General features: G+C 37.1%; 1 protein-coding gene across 1 annotated transcript in view; it reads left to right on the top strand.

The window, feature by feature from the left end:
• Nucleotides 1-910: 910 nt before the first annotated feature.
• LOC121956260 (arf-GAP with dual PH domain-containing protein 1-like) overlaps nt 911-19,859 on the top strand; it is a 55,834-nt gene continuing 36,885 nt past the window's right edge. The window contains exons 1-8 of the mRNA XM_088091078.1: nt 911-1,501; nt 5,430-5,560; nt 6,391-6,482; nt 8,335-8,417; nt 14,978-15,090; nt 15,434-15,580; nt 15,987-16,070; nt 16,523-16,585. Coding sequence (XP_087947204.1) covers nt 1,411-1,501; nt 5,430-5,560; nt 6,391-6,482; nt 8,335-8,417; nt 14,978-15,090; nt 15,434-15,580; nt 15,987-16,070; nt 16,523-16,585 — 804 coding nt within the window. The 5' untranslated portion in view covers nt 911-1,410. The remainder of the gene's footprint in view (nt 1,502-5,429; nt 5,561-6,390; nt 6,483-8,334; nt 8,418-14,977; nt 15,091-15,433; nt 15,581-15,986; nt 16,071-16,522; nt 16,586-19,859) is intronic.

The following is a 19,859-nucleotide window of genomic DNA, read 5'->3' as shown; positions in this document are numbered from 1 at the left end:
TATTTTCTGTTAAAAATATTTTTTATAAATATTTTTGCATTTAATTAGTAGCCAGGAAGCCTGCCTTTTTTTTAAAATATGAAAATAACTGTCCCACTTAACCACACAAGCTGTCCCATTTAACCTGATCGTGCAGCCTGAGTGAGAGAGGTAGACATGGTATGTTTGAAGGTGTGTACCTTAAAAAAAATGTATATTAACATTTCATTCCATTGTTAAATGATCTCAGCAAGGCCTCAGATGATATATGGTGACACTGCTTGACTGAGTTAACCCTAAGAAAACTGAGCAAATCAGTTTTATTTTTATTTAATAAAACAAAACAAAACAAATAAAAACATAGTGAGAAGTTCATGGGCAACTTAACAAGAAATGCCCCCAAAATAGCCAAAAATTAGTAAGAAAAAAAGAAAAAAATGTACAGGAAAATTAATTGAGAATAGGTTTAAAAAAGGGTAAAGTACATCAAAATAAAAAGAAAAGTAAAATGACTCAAAAATTGTTAAATTAAAAAAAAAAACTATACACTTTTTATCCATTAAAAACAAACAAACAAACAAAAGAAAACCTTTTTTGGTGACACAATTTATTTTAAATATTAAATTATAATCATTATCCTCGACAGACTTTTGAATAATCTACAGTCCCCCTTTTAAAAAACATTTTAAGGTCATTTTCTTGTCACCTTTCACAAATTTCTTTGCAATTTGTGGAAAATATCTTGCAAGGTGGGTCACTGCCTTTTCTCTATGTGTTTTTCAAAGAAATCAAACCATGCTCATGTTTCAAAGGGTTAATCGATTTTGGCAAGTAGGCTTCTGGGTAAATGTGTCCCACCGTACCTAAATCCACGCTATCCAACGTGATCAGGTGACCTCAGGTAAACCCCAACGTAGCCCCGCCCACCTTCAACCTGACTCCACTTTTCAGATCGAATTTGAGCATTTTAGGCAAAATAAAATTTAGTAATGAAGTCCAGGAAATTTATAGACGCGTCACCAGCCGCGTCTGCTCAGCTCGTTGAAATATCTGCAGGGAAAAGTTTCTTTTAAGTAAATATTTCCTCGCGTTAAAGTGGAGGAGTGGGTAAATGTTTGTGTCTGGTAGTGTCGTGAACGTGTCTCCTACCATCACAATGACCACTGGAGGTCTCACTCCAGAGAAAGACGGAGATGTGACTGAAATGTGTTTGTTGTTGCATCTAAATGGGGTTTACAGCATCTACAGTGGACAGACCATGCTCCAATACTCAGCCACCCTCCGCCTAAAAATGACAGCTCTCTCGTCAGTCGCTTAGGCGCGTTACTTCTCGCAAATTCAACCAAGCCTGGCGGCAGTTTTTACTTTCGATGCACGAGAGTTTGAGGCTTTCAGCCGCTGAGGAGGCATCTGGGCAGAAACATTTGGACAATGGCTTCAGATCAAGAAAAGAACAGGCAGCGTGTGAAACAGCTTCTGGGGAAACCTGGGAATGGAAACTGTGCCGACTGCGGAGCCGCAGGTAGGCTGCAGGAGGAGTCACTGGCAGATGCTGGACATTTTAATACGCTTTTCCTACTCAAATCTGTTTTTACGTATTCAATGACTGTGTACCTGTTTGTTATTCTCGTGGCATATTACAAGATAAATACCAGTTCTTTCTTGCAAGAGTGCGCAGGGTCTTTTAGTTTCTCTTTTCAGACAGTCATGGTCTGGAAATATTTAACAGTTAACAAAATACTCACGCACAGGAGAGCAATGCGTTTGACAAGGACTCTACTGAGAATAAAACCGTTTTAATGGACAAGAATGTGTACACATGCCTCAGTTTCAGTTGCTGTCACTGCAGAATATATTGTAGAATTACAGCTAAAACAAGGAAAACAAAGATTTGACTGCTAAATAATAACTGCTAAAAAATAATGCATAGATGTGAACATTGTAATAGTTAGTAATTTTATTCAAGTTAAAATAAAGAGTGCCAATAAAATATATTCATATTCTACTCCTATGTGGGTTATCTTTTTCAGATGTATTTTTTGTTGGTTAAGAAGCCAAATATGATTAGTTTGGTGGTTGATTTCCTTTTGCATGTGCACATGTAGTCACACACCCCAATGGTCACACCTTGCCCTCTGCAGATCAAGTACATGGGCAAACAAGAAGGGAAAGAAAATACCCATGCAAACAGGTGTGGTCTGTGGTTTAAGGCTTACTATGGCCAGGGAGAGAGAAAGGTTTAGTATGTTGAATCTGTTATTTGCCAGTTAGTGTTTCTTCTGATTAGATGTCTTTTCTGATTACTATTCAAGAAGTTGAATATTGAAGCTCATGTCGCCCAAAGTGTTTCATTATCCATATGAGGATTAGTTTCATGACTAATGATCTATGAAATGAAAAAAACAAAAAAAAGAACACCATAACTTTCCAGAGGTAAAGCCATAAATTTATGAATTTTAGACATTGTTAGTGTACAGTAAATAATAACAAAGAAAAGCAGCAAAATCTTCTAATTCGGGAAGCTGCAACCAGAGATTGTTTGGCAGTTATTTCCAAAATTTTCTTGAAAAAAAGACTAAAACGACTTTAACTATTATTAATTATCAAAATAACGGCAAAATATTTTTCCTCTTTTGTGTGATCAATCAAAGGGCCATGCATTGCTTTGTTTTGGACCCTTAAATTTCTCGTCCATGCCAAACGTGTTTTCACTCTCTGGCTGTTTGCCTTTGCATCCTGTTGTCCCGCAGAGTGACTCGGTTGATTGTCTGAAATACAACAGGCCCACATAGTGCAGAGATGATAGCAGCCTCTTGTCTCTTGTGCACAGATGCACACTCATACATGTGTGCAGTTTTGTGATTATGCACAAGGAAATGTTAGTTTTATTTTTGCAGCATGTGCTCACTGAGTCTTCTTTAGCAGCATTTGAAGGGCTGCAGCGAGTGCTGATACAGAGCACTTGACACTGCCCCAGTTCTTTGGCTCAGTTACAAAATAACCCAGCAGCTGTAATCTCACCTTTCATTGATATGACTAATGATTCTAAAAATTTGATTTTACAGCGTAGGAGGAGCAGTGTGTGAGTGTGTGTGTGTGTTGCCATTCAACCATTTGCTGCAGCTCTTGTCTTTTCCATTTATGTTCACAGACCTGAATTTAGATTGATTAGTACACTGCATCTTGCCAAAACACAAAAATCTATCTGGATTTATGGTGAAATTGATAATTGATAATTGTCACCCTGCACACTCTTTCCACTCTTGTCTCCCTTCAAAAAACTGTTCTGACCTTTTACTGAACTTCTCGAACAGAAAAAAATGTCATGAGCGCTGAAACACAACTGTCACTTTTTCAGTTTGTTTCATGTTAAGTCTTCAGTGCTTGAGGTTTTTTGGGGCGCAGAGGTGTGAGAGATGACTTGTTTATTTAATGCTAAACATTGTGAATGTTACGTGTAAATGTGGTGTGAGTGTGAACAGCATGTTGCACCCTGGTAACGGTATTGTATCTAGTAGACTTGCCTGTGAATTTCCATTATTCATAAAACACGTTCATACATGCATGGCATATTAAAAACAGACATTTTTCATTCTCAACAGCAAGAATATTGTATATAGATGTGAATATTTCTAGAGTTTATTTATATTCATGTGCCTGATTAAAGATTTTTGAAGATAGTCCATCACCATTTCTATTAAGGTGCTGCTGAGCTGCCATAAATGTGGGCTGTTTATGTGTAAATACTGTAAGGAGACATTTTGTACAGTTTGTGTCTGTGGGCAGAAATAGCATCTATAAAACACTGCTGTGCCGGGTGATTCAAGGTGAGCCCTCACTGGTGCAGAGTCTACTCTCCCACTACTGCCACCACACTTAAAAATGGAAAGGAAATACCCAGTCTGCTCTTGACTAACATCCTTTTCACTCAAATATTGACATTTGAGAATTTGCATATAAAACACAAGAGGAGCTTATGAAATAAAATATTTTGTTATAAATTAAACTACTCAACAGTTTATACCAGTACAACTGAAATGATTAGTTGACTAATCAGTCCATTTGAAGTAGATTATTAGTTAATCGTCGTTAATTGTTTTTTATGTAAAACATTTCATTGTACCTGCTTCCCAAATGGAAAGATTTTCAGCTTTTCCTTTTAATTATTTCATTTTATTTTTTTAATAATTTTGATAATTAGTTATTTGAGAATTGTTGTTGCTGTTTTTTTTCAATTTTCTGCATTGAGTACTTTGACTTTTAATTCTACTTATGTTGACTTAACCCTTTGAAACCTTGATCAACATAAGTTTTCTTTTGCTGCATTCAGACGTCTTTCAAAAGCATTTAAACCTTTAACACTTGAAAAAATAGTTGATTTCTTTAGAAAATATGGGGGGAAAAGGTAGTGAGCAACTTGCCCCACAAATTGCAATAAATAAGGAAAATGCGACAAGAAAATTGCCTAAACCTGAAAAGAAAAGGAGGGAATGTTGAGAAAACCTTATAGATAATTTCAAATTTAAAAAATGTTACAAAAAAAATACAAATTATTTCATTTGACTTAATTTTCAGTACCTTTCAGTACTTTTTCATGACTGTTCTCTTGTTTGTTCTCTTCTCCTTTTTTATTTTCAGGTAATTTGCATTTTACTTTTTAATGTCTCGCCAATTTTGGGGCAATATCTTTAGTTCCTCATTGCTGTCTTCCCATGTTTTCAGTCTTCATCTTGATGAATGGATTGTACTCCGGAAGGTTAAGGTTCTCCAATTAGAGCAAGGCTCAAATATTTTGAGGATTTGGAGCCCTGTATAAGAGTATGTCAAGGGTAGTGGATTGTAATGAACTGACAGTGTAACAGTAAACCCTCTCTATTGTTGTGTACATATATTTTATTTTAATGTTAATGCTCGAGTCCAAGGACCTTTGTTTTCTATTTTTAAAAAAAAATGTGGTTGAGATGTTTAAGTCACGTTTTGAGCATTTGTGCGATGTTGAAAATCATAAAATAATGGTTTAATTGTTTTTTTTGTAATTTGAGTATTTATTTATTACAGTTAATACTTCTAGTTAAGTAAAGGCTCTGGATACCTCATCCACCACTGGTCTTAACCCTTGCGTAAGATTTAGATTTAGATTTTTCTATCTAAACCTGTTTCTGTTTTTGTCTTTTTGACCAACATTTCTGACAAACACAAATTAACCAATTGTGATTTTTAGGAATCTTAATCCTCTACAGAAATCATGTAAACCTATAAACTTAAGAGACTTCCTGTTTGTATAGTTGTAATGACGTGTCAACCACTGTTTTGGTTGGTTGTTGTACACTATAGTGAACCTGCTCTGGAATATAGCTGATTCGTCAGTGTCTGTTAGGGTGAAGTTCAGAAATGTTTCAGTTTGTGTTCAATTATTTTGAGCTTTAAGTGGTTTTTGTGTTCATCTGCAGATCCGGAGTGGGCATCCTACACCCTGGGAGTGTTTGTGTGTCTCAGCTGCTCCGGCCTTCATAGAAACATCGCTCAGATCAGCAAGGTGAAATCTATTCTGCTGGATCCCTGGAGCTCCTCTGAGGTGGAGGTACGAACTCCTGTCTCGTGTGTACGAAGTGATTTTTATTCACACAATCCTGAACAAAATAGAAAGCCCTGTGTTTTGTAAGATGAGAGCAGCCATCGATTGTAGTCTAAAACTTGGCGTGAGGTAACATCTGCAGCCTCTGGCCTCGCCCTCACTTAACACACCCTGCCCCACTGTGGGCATGACTCTGTGCCTGCTGCTCTGCCCCTGCACCCCTGCTTGGAAGAATGAGACAAGTCATCAGACTCGACTCAGCATGGCCTGAAAGACATGAGCCAGCAGCTGGCAGATACACTCAATATCTTTGTGTGTGTGTGTGTGTGTGTGTGTGTGTGTGTGTGCGTGCGCGTGAGCGCGCTGTGCTGTGCTGAATCCTAGGACTCGGGCTTTAAAACTCTTTAAACACGTTGATTAATCAAGAATGAGGCAAAGAGAATAATGTATTTATTACCTAGTCCAGTGAGATCAACTGTATCAGCTCTTCACTCTGTGAATGTGTGCATCAAAAGGTTTGTAGTGTAATCTGTAGTTTAGCTGGGTGTGCTAATGCATGCTGAACAGTGTCCTCTGTGTTGAATACAGAGACACAAAAGAAGAAGCAGCCATGGCAGAAGCACCGTCCCCCTCCGGGCAGGGAGTCAGCCATACAAACACCGAGCTGCAAGCACCTCATTATATTTGAGTGTGTGTGTGTGTGTGTGTGTGTGTGACTTGCCCTCATCTGCTAAACACACATGCATGTGCTTAAGGCCATCAAGCCACTGAACACACACTAATACACACAGATATCAATAACAAACATGAGATGTTTCTCTTCGTCCCCTCTGCAGTTTATGGACTCTGTGGGTAACAATGCTGCCAAGGCCAAATATGAGAAGATAGTTCCTGCCTTCTACTACTGTCCTACACACAAAGACTGCATGTAAGTGATGGCATTTACTCCGCCCTCTGCAGTGTCTCATCCAGGTCGCCTCTCTAGCGATTAGCACAAATCCGCAGCACAGATGGATACTAAAGAAACTTTTCTTTTCCTTCATCTTGATTTTTCGAGATTTTGAACAGCCGTGGCGGTGAATGTTATTATACGAATCATTTGTGACTGGTGAGGTTTGTTTAGGATATGAGTGATTTAGAAATCCCAGGTTTGTGAAAATGTTAAAGATGTTATCACTAAAACAAAACACTGTCTAAGTGGCATTCTGAGTGTGTCTAAGTGTTTAATATTACATGCACAAAATATTCCAATCTGTTTACCTGGCTAATGAAAATAACAACAACAACAACAACAACAACAACAACAACAACAACGACAAATAATAATAATAATAACAACAAATAATAATATAATAATAATAATAATAATAATAATAATAATAATAATAATAATAATATCTGCATTTGTATAGCACAGCTCATACAGCAAGTGCAACTCAAAGTGCTTTACATAATAAAAATTTAAAATATTAAAAATATGGACAAGGTAAATGGATGGAGCCACTTGCTGTTTTGCTTCTTTGCATCAAAATTGTTTTCCACCGGGTGCAGACTTGTTTGGCCGTGCAAACATAGCCTCCCTCTTCCATTCCTTCAACCACCTTCTTGAAAAAGTTGGCATTGCAATATTTGCGCATATCCAAAAACCTGTTAATGTCCAAGACTTAAATAATGTTTAAAAATAGATGTGAGTGTTTTCCAACCAGAAATGTGGGCTTTTCTTTTGGGCATATATCTAACCCAGCTTTACAAGCTGTTGGCGAGTTAGTTTTTGTACATCGCACAAAACTTTGGTAAAAACCCCAGTTGAGATGCATATTCTGAATGCACTGTATACGTGTCCAAAGTAGGCTCCTAAAACCTTAATAATATCGGCATATCGTCCTCTGTAATCGGAAAATGCTCTATTCTGAAAAAGGCCTAATTCAGGACATCCAAACGCAAAATGCTGCTAACATTACTCTTATCAAATTCAGAACTTTGCCACTTTTGGAATGATACTGGAGTACTAGTGTGCATGGAAACATAGTCACTGTCTGTCGTCATTGATCAGCAACACTGCAGATTTTGCTTATATATTGTGGTGATTTTTGTGCAAACAGGCTGTATAATATTACTGATGGCATCTTAAATTAAGATGGATGCATTCTCTACAGTTCATATGAGCAAGTGGTTTAGGAGCCAGACTGACATGCAGAAACTTTTAAGTGATAAGAATGCCAAGTTCCTGTGGTTTGAACAGGAAGCGACAGTTCAGTGCGAGGCTTTCTTCTTAACTGTCCAGGGATGTAAATACCAGTAGACAACATCAAATTCACATAGCTGTGAAGTTAATTTTCAAATGGACCTGCATTGTGTTTATGAGAGGTGATTTCACAAAGGAAAGGATGAATGAATAAAGAAGAGAGAAAATGTCAAAGAGCTGCACCAAGCTGTTACGTTAAATGTTGTAATTCTGATTTCAGAAGACGTAGCTGATTAGTCATGGTGTCATGTCTTTGTCAGCATGCTGAAGGTGCAGGGAAGAGCAACTCAAAGAAGAGCACAGTCTGTATAATCACTATCATGCCAGTTGGAGGATAAGGGAGAAACAAGTGATAATTAGGAGAAGATGAGCCCTGTAATATCTCACTGCTTTTGTTCAGAGTTTTCATTAAATGTGGCTCGGAGCCTTTATATGTCCGTGTAAGTTAATGAGACGTTTTCAACAAATCAGCTTAAGCATGAAGTAAACATCAAACTGAGGGAGAACTGACTGTCTAACACCAACTGTTGTGCAGGCTGCTGCGGGAACAATGGATCCGAGCCAAGTACGAAAGGAAGGAATTCCTGAGTGTGGAGAGGCAGGAGCCCTACTCGGCAGGTGAGAATGAAATGTGCCTCTGTATAGTTATGCACATAAACGCATTATACTTTGTGCTTACTCAGGAAAACAAGTAATTGTGTCGCACACAGAACCAGCATTGAATGAATACGCAGCAGGGAAACGGCATCATCCATTCATCATTACCAACATTCTTAGGTGATGATAGAGAGGGAAGAGAGGCCTCACCTCACACCCCACTTTGCTGCCTCCAAATAGAAGCAAAAGCCTAAAAATTAATCTTAAAGAAATTAAGGGTTTATTTTGAACAAATTAGAGCTGATGAGTAATTGAACTTACTAAAGATTTAAAAACACTAAAATGGTTTGGGTGAATTTAATTTTATTTCCCACAAATCTTTATTTTAGTACCACTTGATGCACTATTACTGTGTAATTATTAAATAGATAGAGAATACTCTGGTTAAGGATTAAAGCAGCACAGACTGTTGTGGTGATGATCTATAATTAGAAAAGCGTATTGATATCTGTTGGTTGTCAGTGTGTGTGAAGGTGCAATTTGGCCTGCTAATGGCATTACACAGACAAAGGGTGTAATAATGAACAACTCATGGCCTAGTAGGCACCATTACCCACTGCTCATTTACATGTCCCAGCCCAATGAGCCTGCCAGTCTGAGTGCTCGTTTGGTATGCTGATAGATAGATGGTGTGTCAGCTTGGCTTATGTTGCAGAGACAATGAGGGCTGATCATCAAGGGAAGAAAATTGCCCTTTGCTGTCAAACTTTAGCATCTTGTGTCATCCTTTTCTTTTCTGTTTTCTCTACCTTCATTTTTTTGAAGTTATAAAATTATTTATAACCACCTCTGTTTTTGCATAGCTACAACATACTGTATATCACTATTTGCTTCTGATTGACTGTCAGATTATTTTATCATTGGCCAAAGCTTAGTTCCTCATTAAATTATTACATAACACATATCTTTGTCCTTTGTGCTGTATCATGGGCCTGTAGGACTGTTTGGTCACAGATGAGAAATGTCTCTTGGCTAATTGCCCAGTGCAACCTCATTAAAATAGAGAAGGTGGCATCAACCTGACTTCTAAACAGACTCAGCTAATAAAGATGGATGCCCCTTCAAACTTAGTGACAAAATTGGGCCAACTTGGACTCATGGTGAAGGCAAGAGATTGACTATTGACTGCAATTCATGCAAAGCAAGTTAGAAGTAGCTGAAATATCACCCAGCTGTAGGAAACAATTTTTCACCAGTTTTCCCCCCCTCCTATCTAGCATCTATAAGCAGCATATTAACCTTTGGTTTATAACACACTGTAATGTAGTTGTAAATGAATATTAAGATGTTTTTAATGGTTATAAATAACTTATAAATACATGTAGTATCTTTCAGTAAAATCCAAAACATTTTCTGGTTTAGGACGCCTTAGCTCAAAGAGAGACTGAGCAGGGACCCACTACATAAATTATAAAACAAAAAATATATATATATGAAAAACTGAGTTACACTTAGGATTGTTATCTGAATATTTGTCTTTTATGCCTCTGCGCTGCAGATAGCCGAGGCTGAAGTCATTGTGTTTTCATGTTGTCTGTCCCTCTGTCCGGCACGTTGTTGTGAACACAGTATCTCAGGAACTCAAGGGAATTTCTTTAAATTTGACACAAATGTTCACTTGGACTCAAAGATGAGCTGATTAGATTTTAGTGATCATAGGTCAAAGGACAAGGTCCCTGTGACCTCGTCTGTCTCATTCTTGTGAACCCAGTACCTCAAGAACACCTTGAAGGAATTCCTTCAAATTTAGCACAAATATTTGAGTGGACACAGGGATGAAATAATATTTTGGTGGTTGAAGGTCAAGGTCACTATAACCTTGCATCTGTCTCAACTGAACATGACCTTGTGGGAGTTTCCTTAAATTTGGCATAAATGTCTACTTGAACACAAGAATGAACTGATTAGAACCTGATGGTTGAGGGTCAAAGGTCAAGGTCACGGTGACCTCATGAAACACGTTTCCCCATCTTGAAACTGCACTAGTTGTACAGATCTTTTGTGCTGCCAGGGAAAGATGTGTATGAACTACCAATATTTGTCACAGACATAGATGCAAACTGTAAGTGCAACTTGACTGGTTTGTGGAGGCATGTAAATACATGCCGATATATCTAGTTTTTGTTTGCACTTGCTCACCTGTGGCTGCTAAGACAGCAGCAGTCGTAGCATAACAGCTAATTAGCCAATTTGTTCAGTATATGTTGGCTAACAAGTTCACCTTGCCGATATGGATAAGTATTGCATTGCGATTTAGCTGTTTCACATGACTGCACAGCGATACGTCTGTAACACGTAGCCTAAATATAATGTTGTGTACTGTAAATTTAATGTTTTCTTTCCTGTATAGGTGGATTTCACCAATGTAACAGGCCCATCATTAAAGTGATGTTATAGGTGACGTTATATTAAAGATCCACTGTTTTTAAGTCTGCACCTTATTAATATGTTATTCATATCATTATAATCACATTAAACATTACATTCATACAGAGTACAACTTCATAGATTTGGAAGTCAATTCTGCTGCAGCCTCTCGCTTAGGCTTGCGCACAGTCTCAGGGGAAAACAGGATGCTGTCAATAACATCAGACGTGTATATGTTCCAAATGGTCTTCTGATAATGATGGTCACCAACTACGCTTTCTATCAAGTTGTACTGCCTGTTTCCCTTTGTGACTTCTGTGCCGGAAACAGGAAGTTTTGCAACATAAAGTCAGTTAACCTGATGGAAGACATGGTTTTGGTTGTACGATTTAAAGATGGTATTTTGTTAATCCACCACCCCGCTGCAGAAGTTATGGGTGGGACTTTCTTTTCTAATTTGGAGTGGTGATGTCATTTCTAGAACCACAGCGTCGAGTTCGCATGGAAGTTTCAAGAGCACAACACGGTTCCCTTCAACTAGAGCCACATGTTCTCACAGGGTTACAATTGAGCAACATGTTGCATGTGCAGTTCAACCATCATCAGGTTGTTTTAAGAAATGCCTTGGCTGTGAACTGAAAGGCTAAAATACAGCCTGAGATTTTTCAAAAAGGAAAAAGCAAAACTTAAAAGCAGGCAAGAAAGTATCATTTTCTGAGTCTCATGACTGTCAAACTCTTCCTCTCTGTGTCTCTCTGTCTCTCTCCTTTTCTTTCAATAGCCTCTTGTGTTGTGCTTTGCAGAGGTTGAGAAGCATGTGGCTGTATCTCTGCCAAGAAGAAAGAATGGCGTCTTTTGTGAACAAGTATTCTATATAACATTGCTCCTAGATATAATGCCAGGAGAAACTAGCAGAGATATGAAGAGGACGTGAAAAAAAAGACAGACGCTGTGGTCCAAAACTTGCTTTGAACTCAAAGTGTTTGAAAATCTTTGACACCCTGTTGTAACAGTGAATGCATTCTCTTGTTCTCCTCAGCTGTGTTATGTTGTTGTGGACAGTCTGACCATCCTCCTCTCGGCAGTGGAGCAAAACTTTCTAACTCATGAATAATTGATGAAGCCATTGCTGAACCACAAGTTTACTGCTTTGTGTGGCCCACACCAAAACGACTTCATCGCTATACAAAGAAAGGGGCAAAGGCATAGATAGATGGATGGAGGGAGAGAGGATGGTGCAGATGGACCAGCAGACAAATATAAATTGTTTCAGCTCCATTTCCCAGAGGAAATTGGCAATTTTCTGGCACATTTTCATCTCAAAACTTCTCTTGCATTGCACTTTAGCTCATGAAATACCAGCATTTGAATGAGGCACTTAACGTTCAATGGAAATACTTTTCTAGCACAGTTCCTTGCAAGGGAAGTGGTTTATCAGTTTCTCTAATGCAGTCTGCTATTTTGAGTACTAATCAGAAAATACACACAATTTATGTGAGGATGTGAGTTGGCAACACGGGTGATTATTATTATATTTTTTAAATGAGTACCACCCCACAAAATTTGATCTGTTCTTGATTGTAGCCCTCTTTATTGGTGTTGTTTTAGTTGAATCTGTTTACCTTATATTATTTTATTTTTGTTTTTTTATTGTTGCTACTTTTGTTTTTTTGCAGTGTCATAGTGGTGTCGGACTGATAACACCTAATGAGGAATGACTGAAAGTAGGATCTGTGGCTGTGACAACAAGTATGCTTACTTGAATCTGCCAGCACATAATACAAATCAATGTGTGTGTGTGTGTGTGTGTGTGTGTGTGTGTGTGTGTGTGTGTGTGTTGGCCGGATGTGCATAGGGCAATGACGATGCATTTCTTCCTGGAGTGCTGTTTCTGTTGGCTCATGCTGTGTATGGGCAGAGAGGCCAGTGTCAGGAACAGGCCCAGGAACACAGCCAGCAAGATCTCTCTTTGTGTGTGTGTGTGTGTGTGTGTGTGTGTGTGTGTGTGTGTGTGTGTGTGTGTGTGTGTGTGTGTGTGTGTGTGTGTGTGTGGTTGAGAGAAGGGCAAGTTTGATATTGCAGTATTTAGAAGAGATAAAAATGATGGAACATATATAGAGTTATTCCCACTCATTCCTGCTGGCATTGAGTGGATGGTTGAAAAAATACAAGTTCTGACAAAGATGCTTTGGTGGTTGTTAATCAACTTTATGTGTGTGTGTGTGTTAGAGAGAGCAAACGACGGAGCTTATTTCAGTGATGTTCAGGGTTGTAGAGGAAGCCATCAGTTGAAGCTGAAATATTTATGTGAAGTAAAAGCTTAGGTGCTTCCTCTCACTACTGCTCAGCAACCTTGAACAGTGACCACATAAGCTAAAAGTGTGCACACACTCACATACACCAGTAGTACAGCTCTTCTGTGGTCTTCACCAGCATTGTTTCTGGGTCAGTGTCCTGTGTAATGGTACATGCTTTAAAATCTCTCAAACTCTTGGTGATCACTATGTTTTAGTGCACTCAGAATGTACTGGCTGAATGTGTACAAGGGAATTTTTTTTATAAAGACCAATATGTCAGTGATAATATGTACGCCACATTTAACTACATTTATAGTTGCCCATTTTTATAGATATTTTACCTGACAGAATTAACTATGCCACATTTAAATACATTTAAACAGGTAGTAGTCCATTCTTATATAATTTTGTACCTGACAGAATTACCTACTCTACGTTTAACTATTATATATATATATATATATATATGTGTGTGTGTGTGTGTGTGTGTGTGTGTGTGTGTTTATACAAGTAGTGGTCCATTCTGATAGATGTTTGTACCTGAAAGAGTGACCTATGGCACATTTATATATATTTATACAGATAGTTGTCCTGACATTGTTTTTAGGGATTAATTCAAGTGAAGTTGCCTTCTTGATTCCAGTAATGATGAATTCATGTATCACTAACAAAGCTGCACTAATCAATATTTCTACATTAAATTGATTTAAAGGCCTTGCGGAGCATGCAGTTCCCCACAGCTCTACAGGCCACCAAACCTTTTAGATTTTTGGCCAGTATGCTCTTTAAATAGCAGGCAGACAAGTTAGCGGTGGTATTTTTTGATGCTCTAGGCGCCTACAAGTATAAAGAGTGAGAAAGTCTGTGTAGGGCAGATGTAAGGGGAAGTTGAATGGTCAAACAAACTCTGGGCTTTCACTATGGAGACTGCTGTTTGTGTCCTGTGTAAAACCAAAAGTCAGTGAAGGTATTTTGATTACAATGCAGTGTGCTTGTAAATGTAACATGCTATGCTAGTGACATATGTGAAATTATGTCAGGTGACATTATATTAGATTAGTAACAAACTTATTTTAAGCCAAACCATGTTTTTTTCTAAACCTACCCATGTTTTGTTGCCTAAACCTAAGTAATTAAACCTAAAAGCAAAGAGTTTTTGTTAAACCATGTACTAAGTTTGCTTTGAAAAGAGACTTTGTTCAATTAATGAGCAGGAACTGCACATTTCCTGTGAAAAAAAGAATAATTTTTTGAAAAGACACAATGTAAGTAACGAGCATAAATTAACAAGCAGTGCATTAGCATCCAAAACTGACGTTGGTGGGGTACCTATATATCATATTTTGACACATTGACACACTGACCAAGCGCTGGTATTTGATGAGTTTATAATGAAAATGTGTTGGGTGAACATAGTGGAGCATTTAGCAACTGAAGAATTAGATTTTTTTCCCAAGAGTTGGAGACCAAAAAGGAGCTAAAACAAAAGTAGTTACTGGATGTACCCTCTTTTGGTTGCCAGAAACACTAAGATAATGTGGTCCGGTGTCTGCTTGATGTGTAAAAAAAGGAAACTTACTAATAGGTTTATCTTATCAATATTATAAAGAGATAATATGTCACTGTTATGGTGTTGCTCACCAGTTTGCTCTGCTGCTCCTAAGTGGCCAAAAAGTAACACCTGCAGCTTCAGGTTAAATAATAATGAAGTTCATCATTGCTGGATTTTCAGCGTGAACGTTTGTGAACTTCTCTTCTGCATGCATTGTAAAAGTCTGTGTCTTCCTTTTGTTTTCTCTCTCTCTTTATTATGTCTGTGTCAATTGAACTTAACCCTTATGGGTCCCCTCCTGGCAGGCTACAGAGAGGGGTTTCTATGGAAACGAGGCAGAGACAACGGACAGTACCTCAGCCGAAAATTTATTCTGTCTGAACGGGAAGGTGTTTTGAAGTACTTCAACAAGCATGATGTGAGTGTTTTTTTCCCCCAACTCTCTTTTTGTTACTCTGTATTTGATATGTTGTTGTCAATATTAAAACTGCCTTTGATTGCAAATCAAGATATCTGGAGATCCCAATTCCCACTTAAAAATGTTGTTTATTACTAGCTGTAGAAGTACAGAAACATGGTTCTCCCATCCTAAAAATCATAGTGGTAAAACCATAATGTCACACTGTGTTAACCAAGACATAGTAAACCTCTGCAATCTTTTCTACCCCATAAATTGTATGAGCATTTTAAGAAGGATGTAAGAAGAGCCAAGACTATACCACTGACTCTCTTTCTACAAAAAATGTCTTTCTTTTCTGCAGGCCAGAGAACCCAAAGCGATAATGAAGATCAATACTGTGAATGCCACTTTTCAGCCAACAAAAATCGGCACTGCCCACGGCCTGCAGATTACCTATTTGAAAGACAACAGCACAAGGAATATCTTTGTGTACCATGAAGATGGAAAGGTGAGGTGCAGTTTCTCTCTGTATGGTAGGTGAGGAAAGAAGAGTAGAGATGTGTCTTTTGATGCAGGAAAAAGCATGCATTTCCCTCTGGTTGAATCCGCTTGTTGTCATAACTTAGTTTGTTGAAGTTTACTTATATAATCCTTGATAACAGCTGAGAGCCTCATAGAACTCATTTAGCATAGGAAATTATATTTTGAGAATATAGTACTTCTTCCAAATAAAGCATGTCTTCCCTGGGTTTAGAGCTTTTCAAAATACCATTTAGAAAAGCCATTTTTTCAATGCGTGCCAAGTGGAGTGCTAGAGGTAATTATAGACCATCAAGGCTGATTACTTGAGAGTGTCAAGAGAAGGTACTTAAGTATAAGTCTGTCACTGAACTTCCTGATGTGTTGTCATGAAGGAAATGGTGGACTGGTTCAATGCCATAAGAGCAGCCAGGTTTCACTACCTGCAGGTGGCTTTTCCTGGAGCGTCTAACTCTGATGTGAGTACATGCATCCATGCACATACATACAGTACATACTGGGCTGTAGCTAAAATCCAGGAAACTTGCATCGTATTTTTGTATATTTTCTGTGTGAACATTTCTACAATTTAAAGACATACAGGTAATTTTATTTAATTTTCCGATATCAGTTTATTTAATCCCAAACTTAGTACATATGACTCTTAGTACTCTTAAGTATTACATTTTAATTATTAAAAGATACACACCAGAGTTCTCTTCCTAGTAATGTGGAGGCTTTGAAATACAACTTAGATTTAATTTTAGAGAAAAAAAGTACTAGCAGGAAAAGATGATGGCAATACAATCATAAGAATAGTTTAGTTAAAGCTTTAGCCACAGTATTTCTGAGGTACTGGCTCAGGCCCTGCATACACAAAGAAAAACACCAACAATCAATGACTGCAAGTATTTGCTCTTTATTTGTCTAGTTGTTGCCAAAGCTAACCAGAAACTACATCAAGGAGGGTTACATGGAGAAGACTGGTCCAAAGGTAACATATTTTTTATTATTTTTTTTTTGTTTTACTGTAAAACATTCTGACTCGTCAGTGGTGAGTGGCCCCTTTGCATCAAACTATGATGCTCTAGGTTTTCCACTAGCCTCAGTTTTGGATGCTCAGGGACGGCATATCAGTTTTCCCTTGTTAGATGTGTAGACTCACGTTTCAGTATAAACTCCAATGTAGGCTTACTTCATTTTTAGGCTAAGGCAGTACTTGTTTAGGTTTAGAGAAAACATCATGGTTATGGTTACAGTAAGTATGTTTGTTATTTATATAATGAGAATATATCACATGACATAAGCCATGTAACGTACTACGTTATGCAGTTAAAATAGCTCACAAAACAGACTAAATATACTTGTACACTATACACAGTATAGTATAATTGTAATATATGTCATTGTATAGAATTTCATCCAAAATAGCATGAAAAAGACATAGTATAATATGTCATCCAAAATAGCAAAAAAATTTAATAGTATACTACTACATATACTAGATATACTATGTTGTCCAAAATGGAACAAAAAGGTTATGGTATAGTATTCCATCCCAGATAGCATGAAACAGCCTTAGTATAGTATGTCCTCCAGAATGATATTCATAGTATGTCATTATCATTTTGAATAAAACAAAAATCATAGTATAGTATGTCGACCAACATAGCATGAGAAAGTCGTTGTATAGTTTGTCCTCCAAAATGGCACATTAAGGTCATGGTAATTTTATTCCATCCAAAATAGCATATAACCCTATCCCTAATCCTTTGGAACGATTAATTTTTCGACCTTTTTTTACACATGCCATAGTATGGCATTTTTCAACATTTTAAATGCTGACTTTTTAGACTGTTCTTTTGAAATTCTACACCAAAAACTACTTCACAATGCTATACTATGATTTTTTTAAGATTTGGAATGATTCATTTTTCAACCATTTATTCCACATGCTATCAGATTGACCTACCCTGCATTCAACTCTATTTATACGGATGGTAGACTATTCTGATAGACCTTTGTACTTTTCAAATCGAACTATCCTGCATTTAACTAAATTTATACATGTGGTAGGCCATTCTGACATTTATACCTGACAGAATGACCTATGCTACCTTTCAATGTTGATTCTTTGGACCGTTCGCTTGAAATTCTACATTATAAAGTTCTTCAAAATGCTGTACCATAAGTTTTATCAGCATAGGGAACAATGACTTTGTGGGCCATTTTTACCACAATCTATACTATAATGTTCTTCAAAATGTTATACTGTGACTTTTGGAATGGTTAATTTTTTTTAACCATTTTTCACACATGCTATAGTATGCCATTTTGCGACATACTATAGTATGACTTTCTTTAACATTTTAAATGTTGACTTGACTCAACATGCTATACTATTTTATATAATTTTTTTGACATGCTAAATTATGAGGCGTGTGGCCTTTTTTGGCCTTTATTCCCACTTTGTATACTATGATGCATCTCTATAAGCTATTATATGTCATTTTCAGATATTTTTAGGAGCAGTTAAAATTTGACATTTTTCGACATACTATACTAAGCCATTTTTTGGTCATTTTTTTCAGCATGCTACCTTATTAAGATTTTGGACTTTTTTGCCCATCATTTCCACTTTGTATACAATGACATGTCTTTATGGGCTATTCTATGTTGTTTTCAGATGTTTTAAGGACCTTGAAAAATCTTATTTTTTTTCAACACACTATACTATTGCCATTGTGGCATTTTTTGGACATGCTTAATTAGGATGTTTTTGGCCTTTTTTGGCCTTTATTCCCACTTTGCATACAATGACGTGTCTCTACAAGCTATTTTATATTGTTTTCAGCTGTTATTTGGAGCTTTAAAATTTGAGTATTTTTTCGACATACTATACTATTTCCTTTGTGGCCATTTTGTTGACATACTAAATTATGAGGTTTTTGGCCTTTTTTGGCCTTTATTCCCACTTTGTGTACAATGATTTGTCTCTACAAACTATTGTACGTCATTTTCAGCTGTTTTTAGGAGCAGTCAAAATTTGACTTTTTTTGAATATATATATTATACTATTGCTTTTTTGCCTTTTTTTTGACATGCTAAATTATGAGGTTTTTGGCCTTTATTTCCACTTTGTATACTATGACACGTCTTTTGAAAAGTATTGTATGGTTTTTAAGCCATTTTTATGACATGTCAAAAATTAACATTTTCCAACATACTTTGCTGAGGCATTTTTGGCCATTTTTTGACATGCTAAATGATGAAGTCTTTGGCTTTTTTTGGCCTTTATACCCATCTTGTATACTATGACACGTCTCTACAAGCTATACTACAATGTTTTCAGCCATTTTTAGACGCTTTCAAAGTTTAACTTTTTTGACATACTATACTATTGCCTTGTTGGCCATTGTTTTGACATGCTAAATTATGAGGTTTTGGGCCTTTGTGGCCTTATTTCCCACTTTGTGTACTATAACGCAACTCTCCAAGCTATTCTACATTTTTGAAAGCCATTTTTAGGGTCGGTCAAATTTGGACTTTTTTCGACATACTATACTATTGCCTTGTTGGCCATTTTTTTGACATGCTAAATTATGAGGGTTTAGAGCCTTTTTTTGGCCTTAAGTCCCACTTTGTGTAGTATGACGCACCTCTCCAAGCTATTCTACATTGTTGTCAGCCATTTTTATGGTCGGTCAAAATTTGACTTTTTTTGACATACTATACTATTGCTTTGTTGCCCATTTTTTTGACTTGCTAAATTATGAGATTTTTGGCCTTTTTTGGCCTTAATTCCCACTTTGTGTCTTGCGTCGCGTCTGTACAAGCTATTCTACATTGCTTTCAGCCATTTTTAGGGTTGGTCAAAATTTGACTTTTTTCGACATACTATACTATTGCTTTGTTGCCCATTTTTTTGACATGCTAAATTATGAGTGTTTGGGCCTTTTTTGGCCTTAATTCCCACTTTTTGTATTACGACGCGTCTTTATAAGCTATTCTACATTGTTTTCAGCCATTTTTAGGAGCTGTCAAGATGTGACTTTTTTTGACATTCTATACTATTGCCTTGCTGGCCATTGTTTCGACATGCTAAATTATGAGGTTTTGGGCTTTTTTGGCCTTAATTCCCACGTTGTATAATATAATGCTTCTCTACAAACTATTATATGTCCTTTTCACCTATTTTTAGGAGGGCTCATCATTTGACTTTTTTTTTTTACATACTATACTATTGCCTTGTTAACTATTTTTTGACA

The sequence above is a fragment of the Plectropomus leopardus genome, chromosome 18, assembly GCF_026936395.1.
Source record: "Plectropomus leopardus strain MGB_pleo_1.0 chromosome 18, ASM2693639v1, whole genome shotgun sequence".
Classification (NCBI taxonomy): Eukaryota; Metazoa; Chordata; class Actinopteri; order Perciformes; family Serranidae; genus Plectropomus; species Plectropomus leopardus.
This window is presented reverse-complemented; position numbering and strand designations above follow the sequence as displayed.